This window comes from Panthera pardus, unplaced genomic scaffold (assembly GCF_024362965.1).
Source record: "Panthera pardus isolate Hobbes unplaced genomic scaffold, ASM2436296v1 HiC_scaffold_6, whole genome shotgun sequence".
Taxonomy (NCBI): domain Eukaryota; kingdom Metazoa; phylum Chordata; class Mammalia; order Carnivora; family Felidae; genus Panthera; species Panthera pardus.
Window position 1 is genome coordinate 52,045,326 of NW_026526991.1, and position 21,650 is coordinate 52,066,975.

The following is a 21,650-nucleotide window of genomic DNA, read 5'->3' on the forward strand; positions in this document are numbered from 1 at the left end:
CTGCAATGATGGAGATGTTCTGTATGTAGTAGAATTATGTCTAATACAGTAGCCAAGAGCCAACTGAGCCACTGAGCACTTGAGATGTGAGTAGTACTAACTGAATTTCAATTTAATTTTAATTTTAATAGCCACAGCTGTCTAGTAGCTATAGAAATGGTCACTGCGGTTCTAAAAGCATAGAAAAGACCTTAATGGCTTTAGGGTGTATTTTGAAACACTGGCAGAGCATGAAGTAGACGAATCCTCAAACCAGAATGAAACATAATAATTTGATGAAACATAAACTGAACCTAGGTTTTATATAACTATATGAGATTTTGTTTTATACTGAAACCCTATATATTTTTTAAAACCAATGAGATGGGAAAAACTAAAGCGACAAGGCATTGATGAGTCTCTCAGGTTTAGTGGATAGTTTTTACGTAGGCTTGGCAGTCTTCCTCATAGGAATAGGGTTTTGATAAATATAACTGGAAATCTTGCAGGTAAGAAAACTGTTGTGGTTGTGTGTGTGTGTGTGTGTGTGTGTGTGTGTGTGTGTGTGTGTGTGTGTTTGTAGCATCCTTTCTAAAAAATATTCCTCAGGGGCGGCTGGGTGGCTCAGTCTGTTAATCGTCTGACTTGATCTTGGCTCAGGTCTCACAGTTTGTGAGTTCAAGCCCTGCATTGGGCTCTGCACTGATGGTGCAGAGTCTGCTTGGGATTCTTTCTTTCCTTCTCTCTGCCCCTCCCCTGCTTGTGTGCTCTCTCTCTCTCTCTCTCTCTCTCAAATAATAAAAATAAACTTAAAAAAATGTTCCTCAGCTGACCAGCACTACTGAACATGCCATCAGATATCCACTGTGCTAAATGGTGGAAAAACTTCATACCTAGGCTACTGAAGAAGACTGTAAACTGCTGTGTGCACATTAGAGAACATACTGGAACAGACAGAGGATAGGTCTCGTCTGTTATCTGCATTCAGGCTCTCTTGTCATTATGGCCTTGTATCTGCCAGACTCTGGCCACTGGCATCCAGGAGATCAGAACTCCTATCCGATGCAGACACAGAGACCACAGCTGTACGTCATTTCTCAGTGGAGATCACAGCTGATCCTGAGATTCTCCACACCATTGTTACAAATGAAATTTAAAGCTAACATAAAGAGGCAGGGACATAGGCACTAAAGTCATTTTTGGTCATAACCTTTTGATGACGTCACACAAAAAAGAGAAAGTTCAAGGTTGGTTAGTGAACTTGGATGAAATGATGTTTAAGAGACAACTCACGTTCATTGTTTAGGGAATACGAACTTCCTAATAGAAAAGCCTCAGTGATTTCTTGCCCCCTTCCAGTATGCTGACAGTGCTGTGCTCTGTTTCTTTCCAGCTCTCCTCCTAGCTGTTTGTCCCCTGCAGGAGGTACTGCTATATCTCCAGGACCCCTGTGGTACACCTCCCAGACAGTCTGTAATGTGTGGTCCTGAAGCAAGGGGCTCAAACCTGTCTGACCTCTGCACCACAAGCGCTAATATGTTCTACCTAATTCCAGCAATGACCAAAGGCATTATTTGTATCACATTTAGTACCCACATTTGTGAAATGCCTACTATTAGAAGTGTCTATGATGACTGGGGTCTTAGACTTATGTAGAGGGTTTTCACTTGCAAGTAGAAAAAACTGACTCATTTTGGAGTCTATGTAATTAGTAAAAATTATTCACTTACAAGTAGGAAAAACTGATTGATTTTGGAGTCTCCTAAGGAATCAAGAGGGGAACAGAAGGACCCAATAGTGGAAGACCAGAAACCCAGAGGCCTGTTCCTGAGCCTGAACAGCCTGTGAGAGACTTTCTTCTGGATGCAGCTAGTTTCAAGGACTCCTAGCTCAGCCTCTCACATCCAAATGTCACAAGTCTAGAGGGAGACATTGATCAGCCTAACTTGGATCAGAGCCAACCCCTAGACCAGTCAGCTATGGCTTGGATAGGGGTGGATCCAGATTTTGTGGGGACTGAAGCTCATACAACGTGCAGAGCCTTCTTTAAGAAAAAGAGTTAAAACACCAAATAGGATGACTGCAGCACTCCCAAGATAGATAGGCAGAAGAAATCACAAACATAGAGCGTTTGTGGACACTCCCAAGAGAAGAAGTGAGACAGAAGGAAAACTGAAGTGGGAAGAGCCTGTGGTCTTGAATGACTGTGGTTAACATGTCTTCCCTTTGTTTATAAAGACATTTGACCATTGGCACACATGGTCAGGGCTTCTCCTAAGACTTTGGAAGGAACTCATACAAATGAGGGACCTTAGAGCTGAATCATCACTTACTTCATCAGAAGGAGCAGTCTCTTTTTTTAAAAGATGGGCACCCAGGTGCCTGGGTTGAACGTCCGACTTCGGCTCAGGTCATGATCTCAAGGTTCATGAGTTTGAGCCCCTCATTGGGCTCTGTGCTGACAGCTCAGAGCCTGGAGCCTGCTTCGGATTCTATCTCCCTCTCTCTCTGCCCCTCACCCACTTGCGCACGTGCTCTCTCTCTCTCTCTCTCTCTCACAACTAAATAATTAAAAAAAAATTATTTAAGAGATGGGCATCCATACTGTGGAAGAGGACAGTTCCTCAAAGAAAGAAGGCTCTGAGAAGACCACATGACAGATGACCACTACAGTTTGGTCCTTCCCCTGCAGCTGCAGTTTCCTACTTTTTTTTTAAAGATTATATTTTTAGGGGCGCCTGGGTGGCTCAGTCGGTTAAGTGTCTGACTTCGGCTCAGGTCATGATCTCATCGTTCATGGGTTTGAGCCCCGCACTGGGCTTTGTACTGACAGCTCAGACCCTGAAGCCTCCTTCAGATTCTGTCTCTCTCTCTCTCTCTCTCTCTCTCTCTCTCTCTCTCTCTGCCCCTCCCCTGCTCATGCTCTGTCTCTCTCTCAAAATTAAAATTTTTTTTTAACCTTTATTTATTTTTGAGACAGAGAGAGACAGAACATGAACGGGGGAGGGTCAGAGAGAGGGAGACACAGAATCTGAAACAGGCTCCAGGCTCTGAGCTGTCAGCACAGAGCCCGACGCAGGGCCCGAACCCACAGACCGCGAGATCACGACCTGAGCTGAAGTTGGACGCTTAACCAACTGAACCACCCAGGCGCCCCGCTCTCTCTCAAAATTAAAATAAAAACATTAAAAAAAATTTTTTTTAAAGATTTTATTTTTATGTAATCTTTACACCCAATGTGGGGCTTGAACTCACAACCCTGAGATCAGAAGTCACATGCTCTATAGACTGAGGCAGCCAGGCACCCCTCAGTTTCCCACTTTTTAACAGACTTTTTGTCTCAACTCCCCACATGATCTACAAATCTCATGAACTATACTGCACCTCAAGGGGAATGTGTTGACATCTTATGTCTAGACCAGAGCAAGCTAGAATGGACTGTACCCTCCAGCTATCTTATTTATTTATTTATTTATTTATTTATTTATTTATTTATTTATTTATTTAATTTTTAACATTTATTTATTTTTGAGACAGAGAGAGACAGAGCATGAACGGGGGAGGGTCAGAGGGAGGGAGACACAGAATCTGAAACAGGCTCCAGGCTCTGAGCTGTCAGCACAGAGCCCGACATGGGGCTCGAACTCACAGACCATGAGATCATGACCTGAGCCGAAGTTGGCCGCCCAACTGACTGAGCCACCCAGGCGCCCCTCTAGCTATCTTTTTAAAGACCCCATCCAGCATCACCTTTGGCCCTCTGAGGTGAGAGGGTTCTTTCTCCCAGGCATGAAGGGGCCCTGGCTCCTCTCAGATCCATGACAGCAACAGAGAATTGTGCAAAGCGTTCAAAAGGAATGGGGTCAAACTCAGTGAAAGCACACTTAAGATTTTGGTTTCATATTATGTAAATTTTACCTCAAAAGAAAAATAAACTGACAAAAATTAAAAGGGAGGGAAGAGGACAGAGAAGCAAGCAAACTGAGAAAGGAAGCAGCTGACAGCCAGTGAAATCCCCGAAAGGAATTCTCTGTGGGAGCAGGGCTTTCTCGCTTTTCCCTCCCTGGCTCTCTGTATGGCGTGCGCATCCCTGCAGGGATGGGGAGGTGGTTCGACGGGGCCACACCAAGGTTCCCTTGGAGCCTAGAAAGTAAGGCTAGTACTGACCTCTTGAAATGGCCTGTAGAAAGGTCCATTGGGTTCTTGTTCCAAACACTTATTACATACTGTTATTATTTGTTCCTCCAAGCAAGCAAACGAAATACACTTACATAATTGGGAGGACATGACAATTTTCTTGATGCAAGTTATGATCTGTTCTCTGATTTTTACTTTAAATTAATGTTTATTGTGTAACTTCTCTGCCAGGCACCATGAGTCACTTTTATACACATTATCTTATTTTCAATCACAGAATTATCTTTCTTAATTAACTAATTAATTAATTAATTTTTGAGAAAGAGATAGAGACTGCCAGTGGGGGAGAGGGGCAGAGGGAGAGAGAGGGAGAATTTTAAGCAGGCTCCAGGCTCAGCACCAAGCCCAACATGGGGTCAATCCCACAATTCTGGGATAACAACCCAAGCAGAAATCAAGAGTTGGACACTCAACCGACTAAGCCACCCAGGCGCCTTTCATCTTCATTTTTATAAAGTAAGATACTGGGTCCAAAATGATAAAGTAACTGGTAAAGTCTTGTAAATTGTAATGTTTTACAAGGGTCTGAAGTTGAGTACATGTTTTAACATCAAAGCCAAAGTTCCTTTTGTTCCATCATGCTGCCCAGCTTATCATTTGGCTTGTTTGTTTTGTTTTATTTTTTAATGTATGTTTATTTTTGAGAGAGAGAGAGACAGAGTGTGAGCAGGTGAGGGGCAGAGAGAGAGGGGGACACAGAATCCGAAGCAGGCTCCAGGCTCTGAGCTGTCAGCACAAAGCCAGATGCGGGACTCAATCTCACAAACCGAGAGATCATGACCTGAGCCGAAGTCAGATGCTCATATGACTGAGCCACCCAGGTACCCCTGCCCAGCTTATAATATGGGACTTGCAAGTTTTTGTGGGGATTTATGAGCAATCATCAATTCAGTACATGTAACTATATCTTCTTCATAAAATCAAATTATGTAAAGTATTAAATGATTTTTTTCTTTTTCTTTCTTTTTTCTTTCTTTTTAGTTGAAGAAGAGATTAATGGCCCTGTCTTTTGGAGAGGCAAAGAGCCCCGAAGTTTGAATGAATCCTCTCTCAGGTGAGATTTTGTTTAGAGCATGTTTTTAATTTGCTGACTAAAACTTACTTTATATTTCAATTTGCTCATTTTAATGCTTTTTCTCTACTAATGGCTTTGGACTGAGTTTTATTTCATATATATAATAATGAAGAAGATATTTGGAAAGAATGTTCTTCTAAATTCAAATCCAGTTAGTTTAGATAGTAAAGTATAACATTTCTTATGTCAATGAAATATATAGATTTTACAATATAAATAAATAATTTATTAAAATTAAATTCAAATACATTCATAATCTCTTGTTCTGTGTAGGGCATGATGTTAGGCCCTGTAAAGGATAGAACGATGAGTAAGGCATAGTTCCTATCTTTGAGAAGCTGATTTCAACCAGAATGTGTGACATTTGCATAAACATAGATAACACAGAGTACACATATTAAGTGTCTTCAGTGAGTTCGAGCCCCACATCGGGCTCTCGATTGTTAGCACAGAGCTCACTTCAGACCCTCTGTCACTCTCTCTCTGCACCTCCTCCCCTCTCAAAATAAATAAACATTAAAAAAAAAATAAAGAGGGGAAAGGTAATATTCAGTTGTGGGGAGAAGTCAAAATGCCAGAGTATGGTGAATTTTCAGTGCACACAGAGAGGGAGATCTTGCAGCTGGAGGGGATAAAAAACAAAAGAAAACAAAAAAAGGAAGATAGAGGCAGGAAAAGTAGAACATGTTTTAGGAAAGGTAAGCAGTCCACAGTGATTTAAAAATAGAATGGGGCGGGTGGGGGGGCCTGGCTGGCTCTGTTAGTAGAGCATTCAACTCTTGATCTCGGATTTGTGAGTTCAAGCCCCACATTGGGTGTAGGGATTACATAAAAAATAAAATAAAATAGAATAAAATAAAATAAAGTAAAAAATAAAGTAAAATAAAATAAAATAAAGTAAAAAAAAATAAAGTAAAAAAATAAAACAGAACAGGAATACCAGTATAAGGTTAAAAAGTAAAACTGGGCCCATGCTTTGGAGAGTCTTAAAAGTCCAACTGAAGACTTTATGTGTCATTTTGTAGATTATGAGGAAACTATTGACAAATTATCAGTTGTGCTGTAATCCATTTGAAGAAGGAAAAATCAGAGGTTGGTGGGAAGTAATGAGAATCTATCTGAACTGGACTAGTGGTAAAGGGAATAAAGAAAAAAGGATGGATGGAAGACACATTTCAGAGGCAAACTCTACAAGACCGGCAACTGAACATAAGAGACAGAGACAGAGAAGCCACTGTGGTTTCAAGCCAGGGTTATGTCCAGGTGATGTCTTTCAGAGAAATAAGGATGACAGGAGGGTTCAAGCCCAAGTACTGGTTTAGACAGGTTAAGCTTGAGGTCCTAGTAGGCCTCAGCTGGTGAAGTTCATCTGGCAGTAAAAAATTTTAGCCTGGAAGGCAGGAGAGAAGGCTGGATGTAAATTAATTAATTAATTAATTAATTAATATTTTAGAAAGTGAGAGAGAGTGCAAGCAGGGGAGAGGGACTGAGTGTGTGTGTGTGTGACAGAGAGAGAGAGAGAGAGAGAGAGAGAGAGAGAGAGAGAGAGAGAGAGAGAGAGAATATCTCAACCAGGCTCCACGCTTAGAGCTGACCCGATGTGGGGCTCAATCCTAGGACTCTGGGATCAAGACCTGAGCCGGAATCAACAGTCAGATGCTCAACCGACTGAGGGATCCAGGTGCCTCCGGATGTAAATTTAAAAAGGATGTCCTGGGGCTCCTGGCTCACTCAGTCAGTAGAACACACTGATCTCAGGGTTGTGAGTTCAAGCACCACACTGGGCATACAGCTTAAAGAAAAAAAAAAATTACAAACAAACAAACATAAACAAATAAGTAAAAGGGAGCTCCATAAGCTGCAGAACCTGAAGTATGATTCTGTTGCACACCTTAAGTATCTAGACGTTAGGAGGAGGAGGGGAGCACAGGATCCGAAGAGCTGCAAGTCAGGAGAAATACTGGCATGGAGAAGATGAGTGTGGGTTGGGGACCTGAAAGGTCATGGCAAGGGGGAAATATCCAAGTTAGGAAAACATTGCAAAATACTATAAAGGAAACATGAAGCCCTAATTGGGAAGTGTCCACAAAGCTGTGCTTTTCCATACAGTGCGTTAACTTAGGTTATTGAGGGGAGGGGGGTATTTTTCCACTGCACTTTCTTTCAGTAACCTTTTCTTATTAAACAAGATGACCTACAAAATCTCTTCTAAACCCGAATTTCATTATTGTAACTTCCTTTCTCACACGAAAAAAAACTTGGCTTAGGAAGATGGATGCATAGATACGTATTGGTTGATCGACTGGTGTATTTGTTTATTTATTACTAAGAACACATCACCAATTTACAGAATTTTAACTTTACGACCAACTATTCTGGACAAGAAAACTGGTGGAAACTTGGCTACAGTAACTAGCTCTCTTAAAGGTTTTTAAAGTTTAAGGAGTTACCTTCAGAAATGATCTCTTGTGTTCCTGTCAGTGTTCTCAAGGCTTTGGAGGTTCTGATTATATTTGAAGCTGGAACATCAGGAAAACTTAACTGGCTAAGACAGGACTGACCAGTAAGTGTTCTGTTCTGCATTGCAAACCTTAGCTCAGAAAGCACTCTGAGACCCCTTTGTAATGCTGGGAGTCGGGGAGGGGCCAAAGAGCTTGAACCACTGAATCCCTCCACCAGGGTTTCTCAGCAGGGTGCTGTCCGGCATTTTGTGTGGGACCCCTCGTTGTCATGCAGAACACCTGCCCATTGTGGGATTGGAGCGTCCCAGGCTCTTGTCCACCAAGTGCCTGTAACACTCTCCGTGCATTGTGGCAACCACACATTTCCACTGGAACCACCCCTGCTACTTCCATCTATTGGCAAAGCTTGTTTGTATTTCCCCCAACCTCTTTCTCCCTTCTCTCTGCAATCCTCTCTCTCACCTTCCCTAGTAAGCATCCTTGCTCTTCCTAGAAATTCTGTGCGTGGGTTTTCATTGACACCCCAGTGTGATAACGTAATAATACAAATCTAAGATGGTTCCTCCTTAGGGGCACCTGGGTGGCTCAGTTGGTTCTGTCGGTTCAGTGTTGGACTTCGGCTCAGGTCATGATCTCAGGGTTCATGAGTAATAGCCTCACCTTGGGCTCTGTACTGACAGTTAGGAGCCTGCTTTGGATTCTGTTTCCTTTTCTTTCCACCCCTCTCCTGCTCATGCACACATGTGGTGGCTGTCTCTCTCTGTCAAAATAAATAACTAAACTTAAAAAAATAAAATAAAATGGTTCTCCTTTCAGTGGGACTTCCATTTTAGTAGGCATGGAAACCAGAAGCTCAAGGAGAAAAGCTTTATTAGTATTTTGTTTTATTGAGGTTACACTGACACACAGTAAAGTGCAATGAAGTATACAGTGTGATACATTTTATCATATGTATCACCATAATCAACATCTGTTGGTCCCTGGCTGCACTGTGGCCTGGAAACTTTGTCAAGGCAGGAAGCTGGAGCAGTTGTTAGGTCTCACCTTGTTTGTTTTCCTACCTCTCAGAGATGACTGTCTTTGTTGTCTAGTGTCTAGTGTCTTTTTAACAACATTTCTTTTTTAAAAATATTTATTTATTTTTGAGAGAGAGAAAGAGAGAGAGATCATGAGAGCGAGCACAATGGGGGAGGGGCAGAGAGAGAGGGAGACACAGAACCTGAAGCAGGCTCCAGGCTCTGAGCTACTATCACAGAGCCCGATGTGGGGCTCGAACTCAAGAACCATAAGATCATGTCCAGTGTCCAGGGTCTTAAAAGCTGTTTTTATTTTTGTGTACGTTTTCCCCCCCAGTTTCTTTTTCCTTTCTTTCTTTCTTTTTTTTAGGTGAGAGGGCATTTCTAGTCCCTGTTACTCCATTCTGTCCTGGAACAGAAAAAAACAACCAAACAACTAGTAGAATTTTAATCTTTACACTAGTATATACGGAAGGGGATCTGGATTGGTTTCAAATCCTTCCTGGAGCCAGGGATAGCTGCAGAATTTTCATAAAAGATATTCCATCAAAGAGTGCAGCAGAAGATGGGGGTGGTTAAGAAACTTTTCTTCCTTTGGTTTTATGTGGTAGATGAATTTATTTTTGGTGGTTTGCTGGGGCTGGGAAGCTTAGGGAATGAAGGGCAGCAAAGCCCGCTCTCCCCTTGGCCTCTGCCTTTGGGAGCCTGCTGTTTTAAGGCCAATTCAACTTACCAACTCCAATTCCAGACTATAATAATGAAGAAACCGTGAAGCTCAGGACCTCAATTATTGGACTTGCAAAGGCCCACTATTCTGCCTTTTACAGGAAGGTAAAACCACACCCTTTCAGGTAGCTTTTTCAACAAAGCTAATGTCCAAAATAGGTTAGAGAGTCAGTTCTATAGGAGAGCTCATTTCCCTAACTACCCCTGCTGTTTGAGGTTAGATGGGCTACGGGGCTTGAACTTGCTTGTCAGGGAGCCAGAATCTGGGATGCTCATTGCTGCTTCCTGGTGTTGTTGCTGCTTTGAGATGAATAATACCCTCTTTTATTTTTTTTCTTACATTTATTTATTATTGAGAGAGAGAGAGAGAGAGAGAGCACACAATCTAAAGCATGAGCAGGGGAGGGACAGAGAGAGAGAGTGGGGAGAGAATCCCAAGCAGGTTCCGCACTGTCAGCACAGAGCCCGATGTGGGGCTTGAACTCACGAACCTTGAGATCATGACCCGTGCCGAAATCAAGAGTGGGGCCCGTAACCAACTGTGCCACCCAGGTGCCCCGAGATGAGTATACACTCTTAACGCGTGCTGGCTGGGCCACGTGAGGAGATAGCGCAGAGCAGGGTGTGGGAAGAAAGCTCACCTGGAATAAGAGCAAAAATCTATGGTTTTTTCAAGTCTGGCCTCAAGTCAGAATCTCTCAAGGGTTCATGGAAAGTTCAGACTTCTGGCCTCCACCCCAGACTACTGAGTCCTAAGCTTTAGGGATGGGACTCAGCAGTCTGTTTTTGGTAGCTCCCGAGATGATGCTGTTAGCTAGCCACCACGGTTTAGGAAATCTTGGCCTAAACAGTCAACGTACTCCTGAATTACTGAGATTCCTGCGTTCTGTACCCAGGACATGTCTATAATCCCTCAACTTCTGTTTTCACTGCCAGTCCTCTGGTACAAGCAACTCTCCTCTCACCTGGATTTGCAACACCTCTTTCTGCTCTCCCCCATCTCCACTGTCCGTACCTGCTGTGGTTGGAATGTTTGTGTCCCTCCCAAATTCCTGTGTTGAAATCCTAACCCCCAAAGGTGATGATATTGGTAGATGGGCCTTGGGGCAGGGGGGTGGGGGGTGGGGTGCTTTAATCTTGAGGGTGGAGGCCTCATGAATGAGATTAGCGCTCTTGAGAAAGAGGCTCCAGAGAGCTCACTAGCCCCTGCCACGAGGTGAAGACACAGCCAAAAGGAACTGGCTGGGAACCAGGAAGAGTGTCCTTACCATAAGGCAAAGGCACCCTGATCTTGGACTTTCCAGCCTCCAAAACTGTGAGCAATACATTTTCTGTTGTTTATAAGCTACCCAGTCTGTGGCCTAACTGCTTTGAAAGTAGACCCAAACAAGCTAAGACAGTACCTCTCCACCCCTGTCTGAATCCATTACTTACCTTAAAGCCGAAATGATCTTTTTGCAAATGTCTCTTTGCCCCAAAAATAAAACTTTTCACATGTCTGAACAGCCCAGCACGCCCTGGCGTTTGCTTATGTCTCCAGCTTCATCTCAAGTCACTTTACCCCTTGCTTATCACACTGTCTAGAGCACCTCAAGCTTTTTCCACCGCAGGGCCTTTACACTTTATTTCCCCTCTTAACACTGCTTTTCATGTGGCTCACTCTTTCTCATCCTTCAGGTCTTCGCTTGAATGTCCACATCTCAAAAAGATCTTGCCTGATCACCTGTCTGAAGTATATTACCCTCCATGGGTCGCCTGGGTGGGTCAGTTGGTTAAGCTTCCGACTCTTGGTTTCGGCTTGGGTCACGACCTCAGGATTTGTGAGTTCAAGCCCTGCATCAGGCTCTGCACTGACAGGGTGGAACCTGCTTGGGATTCTATATCTCTCTGCCCTTCCCCTGTTCTCTCTCTCTCTCAAAAATAAACAAACATAAAAAATGAGGTATACTATCCTCCAACAGATGCACACAGGTTTTATCAGAGTACTCCCTTTGTTTCACAGCACTTTTATAAACAATTACCTATCAATTGTTTATTGTCTGTCCTCCCACTAGAATGTGAGCCTCACAAGGACAGGGACCTAGGTATTCTTGCACACTGTATATTTCCAGTGCTTGGCCTAGTGTCTGGCATATAGTAGCTGCTTAATATTTGTCGAATGATTAATCGTGTTCTTTACGACCTAGCCTGGCTTGCATTATATAGGCTTGGGGAAGCATGATCTCATCTAAATCCATGTAATAACAAAGCATGTTTTGAAGGGGTTGATGCATTTCCAATGTTGCCCTAAGTGCTGTGACTTTAGTTCTGGGAGGAGGGATCTCTCTGCTGTCTCATGGTACTAAGTGAAATTCCTGACATGACTTTCATAACTAGAAATACTGAGGGAAAGGCAATGCCACTGATAGCCATCCACATGCTCTCGGACTCAATATTCTTCATTCCACACTTTGGCATACGAATGCCCCAGTTTTTCTACACCACTCTGATAGTCTCATTATTTTCCTCTAATTTAGAAAAATAGGTTTCTTTCCTTTCCTTTTCTTTCTTTCTTTCTTTCTTTCTTTCTTTCTTTCTTTCTTTCTTTCTTTCTTTCTTTCTTTCTTTCTTTCTTTCTTTCTTTCTTTCGTTTATTTGTTTTGAGAGAGGGGCGGGAGAGAGGCAGAGAGGGAGAGAGAGAATCCCAAGCAGGTTCTACACTGCCAGTGCAGAGCCTGAGGTGGGGCTCAACTCGCAAACTGAGATCCTGACAAAAGAAGCTTCTAATTAATGTTTGCAGTAGTTGTTTTAGTTTATTGTGGGGGTCGGAACTCTATTAGAAGTAACAGAAATCCAACTTAGGTTAAAAGGGGATTTTATTGGAATAACTGGGACCACTCATGTAGTTCAATGCTCATTCAACAGATGTATATAGAAATAGACATAAATACAGAGACAAATGTAGATTTGTCTACCTACCACTCTAATCTGGCATGCTTTAATTGCTGGGCTCTGTATTCAATTTTAATTATTATTATTATTTTTTATAAAGGTTTTCACTTTTTAAAACAACGTTTATTTATTTTTGAGAGAGTGCAAGCGGGAGAGGGTCAGAGAGAGAGGGGGACAGAGGATCCAAAGCGGGCTCCATGCTGACAATGGCAAACCCGATGTGGGGCTCAAACTCATGAACAGTTAAATCATGACCTGAGCTGAAGTCAGATGCTCAACCGAATGAGCCACCCAGGTGCCCCTTCACTTTTTTTTTAAAAGTTATTTATTTTGAGAGAGAGAGAGAGAAGGTGGGGGGGGGGGAGGCACAGAGAGAGAGAGAGGAAGAGAGAGAATCTTAAGCAGGCTCCACGATGTCAGTGCAGAGCCCCATGTGGGGCTCAGTCTCGTGAATGGTGAGATCATGACCTGAGCCAAAATCAAGAGCTGGACACTTAACCTACTGAGCCACTCAGGTGCCCCTGCATTCAATTTTAGATGTTCAGTAGTGAGCAAAGTCAGCAAAGGTCAGAAGCCAAACAGCAGAATGTAGGAATGGTTTGAGATTGAGGCACAGCTGGAACTGGGGACTTGAGTGGGCACAGAACTTTGTATCGTCTGATGTAGGTGGATCAGCCTCATTTTTTTCTCACTGAATACCATGTCTTTTGAGGCACAATAAACAAAGTTATTAAATTCACATTTTGCCCATCTTAAATTCACATGTCACAGCTCCCATCACCAGATAAAAGCTAACTCACACACCTTGCATAAAATTTAAAAATCCTGGGAAGGTCGCTGATGCCTAGCTTGAATAAATGACTCACTGATGAAAAATGGCCACCACAGCCAAGAGGTCAGTCTTTAAAGCACAACAGCTTCTGTGTGCTCCATGTGTGGAGGGAAGGAGGAGTTTCCAAATAAAGGGGCTGAGGAGGGAGCTAGGTCTGCTATCCATCCCATAGTTTTCTAGCACTATCATCTCCATAATTAAGCACAGGAGTCAAAAGCATAAACAAAGAGCAGACTGGGATAAAAAACAGTAATTAGAGGACTAAAGAATGTTATCATGTGCAGAGCTTTGAAACACCTCTGAGGTGTAAAGTTTTAGGCCTAATTATGAGAAGCTGCAGGTCATAAGAAGGATGCAGTTACCTTGGGACATCAGACTTACATAAGTATGATTGCTTTTTAGGGCAATAGTAAACAACAGGTGTTTTAACACCTAAGGGATGGAAAACAGATTAGTGATCTCTGATAATGAGATTCAGTATTTAGGTTTCTCTGTCTTTAGTGTAGCTCTTCATTAGTGGATAGTTCTGTGTTCTCATATGCATTTTACAGGAGAAAACCCAAGGAGATATTTCAAGTAGAAACAGAGTACTGTGACCTACTTAAGAGTTCCCTAAAGCTGCAGGGGGAAAAAAAAGACTGCATATTGCTTGCGAGTGTAAAGAAACAGAGAGGAAGGCTGAGATCAATAGAACACTTTTACAGTGCCAGCTTAGAGGAAGATTTATACAAATTTAATTGAGTTCACCTTGAATAATCCATGAGGAAAAAGAAATTGTGCCAATGCTTAGCCCTCAGGTTAGGTCTGGTTTGCCCGTACCCCCTAGGGTGGATTCTGATCTGAATTTACATCTATCTATAGCTTTTACTGATATTTGGCTATTGGAAATTTAAAAGGAGAGTTTCTAACCACAGTCCATGGCAAGTGAAAGGATGACCTTTTGGAGAAACTGATCTGTTTAATAAACAGAAGTAGAGGGGCACCTGGGTGGCTCAGTCGGATAAGTGTCCAACTTCGACTCAGGTCATGAGCTCATGGTTTTTGAGTTTGAGCCCCACATTGGGCACAGAACCTGAAGCCTGCTTCGGATTCTGTGTCTCCTTCTCTCTCTGCCCCTCCCCCACTTGTGTTCTGTTTGTCTCTCAAAAATAAATAAATGTAAAAAAAGAAGTAGACCTGACAATCCAATGAAATGAGAATGTGCTACGCCACTAGCAAAACAGAACAGAGGATAAAACCCAAGAACATGAACCTTATATTTTTCTCTAAGAAGCAACACTTCTTGATAGAAAATAGAGAAAGGGAGTTGTGCAATTTCTCTCTGTCTAGCACATAAACGTGCAAGTTCTGCAGCTACACTGGACCTCAAATCTGGACTGTGCCTTCGGTGATTTAACCTTCCCAGACTTCACTCCTCACGAGTAGGATGGAGCTCCTGATAGTACCCTGCTCACAGGGATGATATGTGAGGTCTAAATCATGTACCTGTAAAGTGCTTAAACTGTGTGTGACGCTTAGCCCTTATTAAGACTTAGCTCTTTTGTTATTGCTAATTACCAGTATGTCAGCCACTGAGCAATAATTTATTCAGCATCCTCAGAATCTTGATCAAGCTTTGGGACAGAATAGCTTTCTTCTTTTTCACTGTCACTAATAACACTACTATATGTATATATGTATGTATTCTGAGGCGGGGGGGGGGGGAAGGGCAGAGGGGCAGAGGAAGAGAGAACCTTAAGCAGGCTCCATGCTTAGTGCAGAGCCCATGATCCTGGAATCATGACCTGAGCTGAAATCAAGAGTTGGACACTTAACTGACTGAGCCACCAAGGCACCCCAATGCTACTGTATTTAAAAAATAAAAATGCTGTTGTACAATAATTTGGCACAAGGTACCATCTATATTAGTTTTCTAAGAATTTCTTGCACAGTAAGTTGTTATAATTCTATTGGAGGACCAGTCCCTTGTCTATGCAAATATACTATGTGGGTAAGTATATGAATCCAGAACGTTTAGAAACTCAAGAGAAAGGATTTGATCAAGGCCTCCAGAAATAAAGGTTTTTATAAGTCTTTATGTCTTCATCATTCTCAAAATTGGCTCTGAAAACATTAAATAGATATATTCTTGTGCACATAATTTGCTCACAGCTTATCATTATTAACAAAGAGTCATTGCTCAATTACACATTTATAAAAACATAAAGATCCATTTATTGAGCATTGGGGTGGAATCAATATTCATTCTTCTCCCCCATCACTCTCTTCCTCTTCCTTTTCCCTCCTCCTTTATGGACTTGTCTGAAAACTTCCCTGGGATAGATACTCAGGAGCAGAATTGCTTTGTTCATTCTATATATGAATTTGCTTGTTGGTTTTATTTATCTTTTTTTTTTTTTTTTTTTTAGAGCGTGTGAGTAGGGGAGAAGGGCAGAGAGAGAGAGAGAGAGAGAGAGAGAGAGAAAGAAAATCTCAGGCAGGCTCCATGCTCAGCACGGACCCAACACGGAGCTGGATCCCATGACCCTGGGATCATGGCCTGAGCTGAAATTAAGAGTCGGATGCTCAACTGACTGAGCCACCCAGGCACCCCTATTTTTTTAAGGGTTTTATTTTTAAGCCTAAGGGTTTGACAAGGGGTGGCTGTTTAAGTGGGATGGAACTTGGATGAATAAATTGGAATGACCACTTTAGATGGGTGTGTGCACATGTACCTGCAACACTGAGCTGTGGGCTGGAACTCAACACAGTTCATAATCTTGTACAGATAATAAATGAATTTTATACCTGTTTTAAAGTTAATATAAGGACTAATAAAAACAAAGTGGCTTTCCACTTTCATGAAGGTTCCAATCTAATAAGGGAGACAATATATTTTAGCATAAAATGATAAACCAGTAATTCAAGGCCATATAGGGTAATATTAATAGCTAAGCACCTACTGAGTGTTTCCAGTGTTACAAACACATTGCATGTATTTTCTTATTTGATCCTCACAAAAAATTTTTGAGATTGGTGCTATTATAGGTTCCTATTTTAAAATTGGGACATTGAAGCTTAGGTCAACCCAAGTCACATTACCCCTGAGGGGCGGAGCCACGATTGGAACTTAGATCTCATCATATCCTACAACTTCTTAGCCTCTACCACTTGCTTCCTCATGCAGCAGAGTAGAGGAATGGTCATGGTAAGGTGGAGAATGGGCACGGTGAGGGTGGAACTCAGGATTGATTCTGAAAAATGTGCTGACACTATTGGAAAGACACTGGAAAAATCAGAGTATTAGCAAGACGTGAATCAGAAAAAAAAAAACTTAAGAAATCTCACTTCAAAAAAAAAAAAGAAATCTCACTTAATATCTCCATGTGAATAATTTTTTCTTCATAGGATCCACCAGAATTGCCCAATGAAAGAAGAGTCAAGTTTCAAAAGCAGAATGAAAAGTTCTTACATTGGAAATGTTGGGGTTTGGTGAAGGACAGGCACAATACTTTAGATATAGAAAGTGCTTCTTTAAATGACATTGGGTACAGTTTTATTTCTGAAAGCAGAAAAGTATAATGAAGTATACCCTACCTCCACTAGGCCAATGGGTAAGCAAGTGAGGTTAAATCACTCCCTTCTCTTAATAAGCATTCCTTTTGGGGCACCTAGGTGGCTCATTTGGTTGAGCGTAATCTTGATTTCAACTCAGATCATGATCCCAGGGTCATGGGATGAAGCCTTGTGTTGAGCTCCATGCTGAGCATGGAGCCTGCCTAAAATTCTCTCTCTCCCTCTGCCCTCTCCCTTCCTCTCTCTCTCTTTCTAAAATTAAAAAAAAAAAAAAAGTATTCCTTTTATGTGAAAATATTTACTTACTTTCAAAGTCTTAAACTGCTGCAATTGGGCCACCAGATTCCCTTTGTCCCTTACTGTTAAGTTATGAATATTATGTTTACCGCTACATTCTACCTGACAGGTACCACCAAGAGGTCAGCACACCATCCACAGACTCAACCTTCTGTCTTCCTTCAGACCTCAAGGAGCCGTCTCTTCATGGCCAAAGTGCCTTTCGACCCTTACCCACCCCCTCCAGGAGGAGCTGTCAATCCACATCAGCTACGGGAAAGGTTGTCACCTTGCCATCTTGCACAACCAACACGAAAGAACCCAAGGCACTGTCAGATCACAACGGTTCTCTAAGTGAAGTCCCTTTAAAGGGCAATGGGAACGGAAATGAGTTTTACTCAGGAAATTCCTCCCTGGCTTCCCCTTTACAGAGCAACCCAAACCTAGAGAAAAAGGCGTTGGAACTTCATTTGTACATTATTTCTACAACCTCATCGATATTTCTGCACTTAAAAAGTTCGTGGACCAATTATATTATAGTAAGTGTCCTCATAAGGTAACTTTGGCTGGAGTAATTTTTAAAGCCAACATGCCTTTCCTGCTTTCCAAAATTTAGCTTTGGAATTTAATAATATTATGAAAGACAAACACACTGGACAATTAAGGATATGATTCTGTTCAGGCTATTGCAAGATGGAAAATGCTTATTAATGAGTGTCTTAAAGAAACAGGGATGGACCAGGGGTTTTACAGAGGCAGGTAAACAAGGGAGTCTCCTGGCAATCATGGAGAAGGATGGACAAGGTCTTATCTTGGAATATTTGTGAGCAGGGTGGTCTTTTTCAGTTAGCTGGGATGTTTTCTCAACCATTTCTGCTTTTAGAGAGCACAGAGCTCAGATAAAGTTCAACACTGTCAATATGTCTCTGTATTTCTTAGCTGAGCTATTGAAAGGAGGTTAATCAGGGTCATTGTCATAGGAGCAGAATAATTTTGGAGTGATTTCCTCCAAAATAAGGTACTTAGAATTTTACCTTATTTTAGAAATGAGGAAAATGAATATTTTAGGTGACTTACTCAAGATTATATAGTAGGTTTAGAGACAGAGTCAGAACTCTCATGTGTAATCTTTTTATTACACAAGGATCAGTTTAAAAATAAGTAATTTATTACAGGAATAACATGATCCTTTTCAGTTATCTTCAGTGATATATAATTTTTACTACTGACCTTATAACACAATAATATTAAAAAATATGACAGGCTCTTTTCATTCAGAAGAAGCTAAGGAAGCTAGGGGTTTGATAAATGGCTAAAAACTGAAAGACTGCAGAACAGCTCAAGTTTTTTCTCATAGCATGGTTCAGAATGGTCAATTTTTAAATTACATGTCAAATGCTCAAAATTTCTCCTTAAATTCTTACTTTTATTATTTTTTTAATATTTTATTTTTAAATAATTTCTATACCAAATGTGGGCTTCAACTTACAACCCTAAGATCAAGAGTCACATGCTCCAGCAACTGAGTCAGCCAGGCGCTCCTAAATTTTTAAACAGCTTTCTCCAAATTAAGAATTTAAACAAATCTTAAATAGAGGGGGAAACTCTGATCTATTAATAGGAGGCCACATATGTTCTAATAGAAAAACCAAATTTTGATCTATCTAAATGTTTCAAAATGGCCGTTTATATTTCCCTGAATTGACTAACTCCGGGTTTTAGTACTCCTTTTTAATTCTGCAGCAGAGACATGATTGGGGCAAGTCAGACAGGCAAACTCATAGCCCTTCTGATAGTAAAAGCAGTAACAATAATGGACATGTATTAACAGGTAGGATCTGCTTTGATGCTTTCATATATTAATTCATTTAATCTGCACACAACCCTAGGAGGTAGAACTGTTATTCTCATTCCATAGATGATGAAATTAAGGCACTGAGAAATTAGATGATGTACGCAAGTTTGCACAATTACTGTGGAGCCAAGATTTAATTTTTTTCCTATGACCATTGAAATAAATGTCAGTGGAGGGGGGTTATCTTTGAGTTGGTAGATGCTATCATTAAAAAAAATTTTTGTTTTGATGTTTATTTATTTTTGAGAAAAAGAGAGAGACAGAGCACTAGCTGGGGAGGGGCAGATAGAGAGGGAGACACAGAATCCGAAGCAGGCTCCAGGCTCTGAGCTGTCAGCACAAAGTCCTATGCAGGTGGGAATGCAAGCTGGTGCAGCCACTCTGGAAAACAGCATGGAGGTTCCTCAAAAAACTAAAAATAGAACTACCCTATGACCCAGCAATTGCACTACTAGGCATTTATCCACAGGATACAGGTGTGCTGTTTCGAAGGGAGACATGCACCCCAATGATTATAGCAGCACTGTCAATAATAGCCAAAGTATGGAAAGAGCCCAAATGTCCATTGATGGATGAATGGATCCATGATGGATGAATTTATGAATGGATAAAGAAGATGATTACTCAGCAATCAAAAAGAATGAAATCTCACCATTTGCAACTACGTGGATGGACTAGAGGGTATTATGCTAAGTGAAATTAGTCAGAGAAAGAAAATATCATATGACTTCACTCATGAGGACTTTAATATACAAAACAGATGAACACAAGGGAAGGGAAGCAAAAATAATATAAAAACAGGGAGAGGGACAAAACAGAAGAGACTCATAAATATGGAGAACTGAGTAAGGTTACTGGAGGGGTTTTGGGAGGGGGGATGGGCTAAATGAGTAATGGCACTAAGGAATCTACTCCTGAAATCACTGTTGCACTATATGCTAACTAACTTGGATATAAATTAAAAACAAAATACAAAATAAAATTAAAAACAAAAAAACAAAGTCCTATGCAGGGCTCAAACTCACAAACGATGAGATTATGACCTGAGCCGAAGTTGAATGCTTAACCAACTAAGCCACCCAGGTGCCCCTAATAGATGCTATTATTAAAAATGTTCCATCCCTTAGGGTGCCTGGGTGGCTCAGTTGGTTGGGCGTTCGACTTTTGACTTTGGCTCAGGTCATGATCTTGCAGTTTGTGGATTCGAGCCCACTGTCGGGCTTTGCATTGACAGTGTGGAGCCTGCTTGGGATTCTCGCTCTTCCTCTCTCTCTGCCCCTCCCCTGCTTGCGTGCACTCTCTCTCTCAAATAAATACACTTAACATTAAAAAAATAATGTTCTATCTCTTGAAAGATGGAAAATGGGCAAGCAAATATTTCATACATATGATGAATCAGGTTAGCATTCATTCTAGTAAAAATAAGACATTAATTCAATATAAATATTTAGAAAGTTATGACTTTTGTGACACCGTTTCTTTCATCATATTATTCTTGGTGATACTTCCATAAGTTTTAGGAAATTAAAAAACAATAATCTCCTAAATCAGTCAGACATATCTTGGCTAACTGATCTCTTGTGCTTTGAGATCTAGAATGATTATTCACATTGAGGTAGGGAAATGCTACTGGGAAAAAGGAATGGACATGTTAACTCTCTCTGTATTTTCAGGGAAAATAAACCTAAACCATCCAGTGAGAAATTAGCACTCATTCTGATTTTAAGGGTTTCCAAAGAGCCAAGTCTCCTTCAGTGATCCATTTTATCTGTAACTTTCACCAAAAATAATTACATCTGAGTTCTTTAGCATCTCAAATTCTACAGAAACAATACATGGCAATTCTTTGCCATTTATATGTTGTAAAGATAGGTGCTAGAAAGCTAAATAACTAAGGAATATCCCCAAATTAAAATTCTAGATTTAAGGTAACCATTCACATTTAGACAGGAAAAAAAAGACAGCTTTTTTTTTTTTTTCCTTAACTTAAAACAATGACAAAAGTAGTTAAGAACGGGTGCCTGGCTGGCTCAGTTGGTAGAACATTTGACTCTTATTCTCAGGGTCCTGAGTTTGAACCCTACACTGAGTATAGAGATTTCTTTAAAAAAACAAAAGTAGTGGGGCGCCTGGGTGGCTCATTGGTTAATCGTCTGACTCTTTGATTTCAGCTCAGGTCATGGTTCAGCTCCTTTGCTCATGCTCTCTCTCTCAAAGATAAAAATAAATAAACATTTTTAAAAAATAAATAAAAAACAAAAGTAGTGAGAAAAAGCACATACTTCCCCCACCCACTCACCATCCTGCTCTGATATTAAGGAATAAGAAAGGGGTAAGTTTGTTTGGAGTTGTAAATCAGCAACGTTTCAGAAATTCTTTCGAACCTGTCTGTTAAGCCTTAACATAAAATAAAAGATTATTTAGAGGACTTGCTGAACACTACATACCAACTTATTTTCAAGACCCAGAATGAATGGAAAATGGCAACACTAAAGATTTGAGGGAAAAAATAACCCTATTAATAGGGGAATAGTTAAGAAAACTATTGTATAATCTATGCTATGAAATACTAGGTAATCATTAAAAAGATTGAAGTAAACCTATATATAAAGAAATGGAAAATTGTCTACCATATATTAAGTGAAAAAAAAGTTCCAGATTAACATATGTGATGTAATTTAGCCAGTACTAAATATATATTATAAAAAGATATCATCTAATATGTATAAGATGTATGTCTTTTGTT

At 41.0% G+C, this 21,650-nt stretch overlaps 1 protein-coding gene and 1 long non-coding RNA gene across 9 annotated transcripts in view; one reads left to right on the plus strand and one right to left on the minus strand.

The window, feature by feature from the left end:
• CUNH12orf56 (chromosome unknown C12orf56 homolog) overlaps positions 1 to 21,650 on the plus strand; it is a 112,235-nt gene that overhangs the window by 31,015 nt on the left and 59,570 nt on the right. For 5 of the 7 annotated variants that reach the window (XM_019454992.2, XM_053895495.1, XM_019454998.2 and 2 more), the window contains exons 3-4: positions 5,158 to 5,230; positions 17,180 to 17,588. In XM_019454992.2, coding sequence (XP_019310537.2) covers positions 5,158 to 5,230; positions 17,180 to 17,588 — 482 coding nt within the window. The remainder of the gene's footprint in view (positions 1 to 5,157; positions 5,231 to 17,179; positions 17,589 to 21,650) is intronic. The other 2 variants (XM_019454996.2, XM_019454999.2) reach the window with 2 other exon arrangements.
• Positions 1 to 21,650, minus strand: part of LOC109270430 (uncharacterized) — a 109,987-nt gene that overhangs the window by 26,445 nt on the left and 61,892 nt on the right. The gene's annotated exons all lie outside the window — the stretch shown is intronic.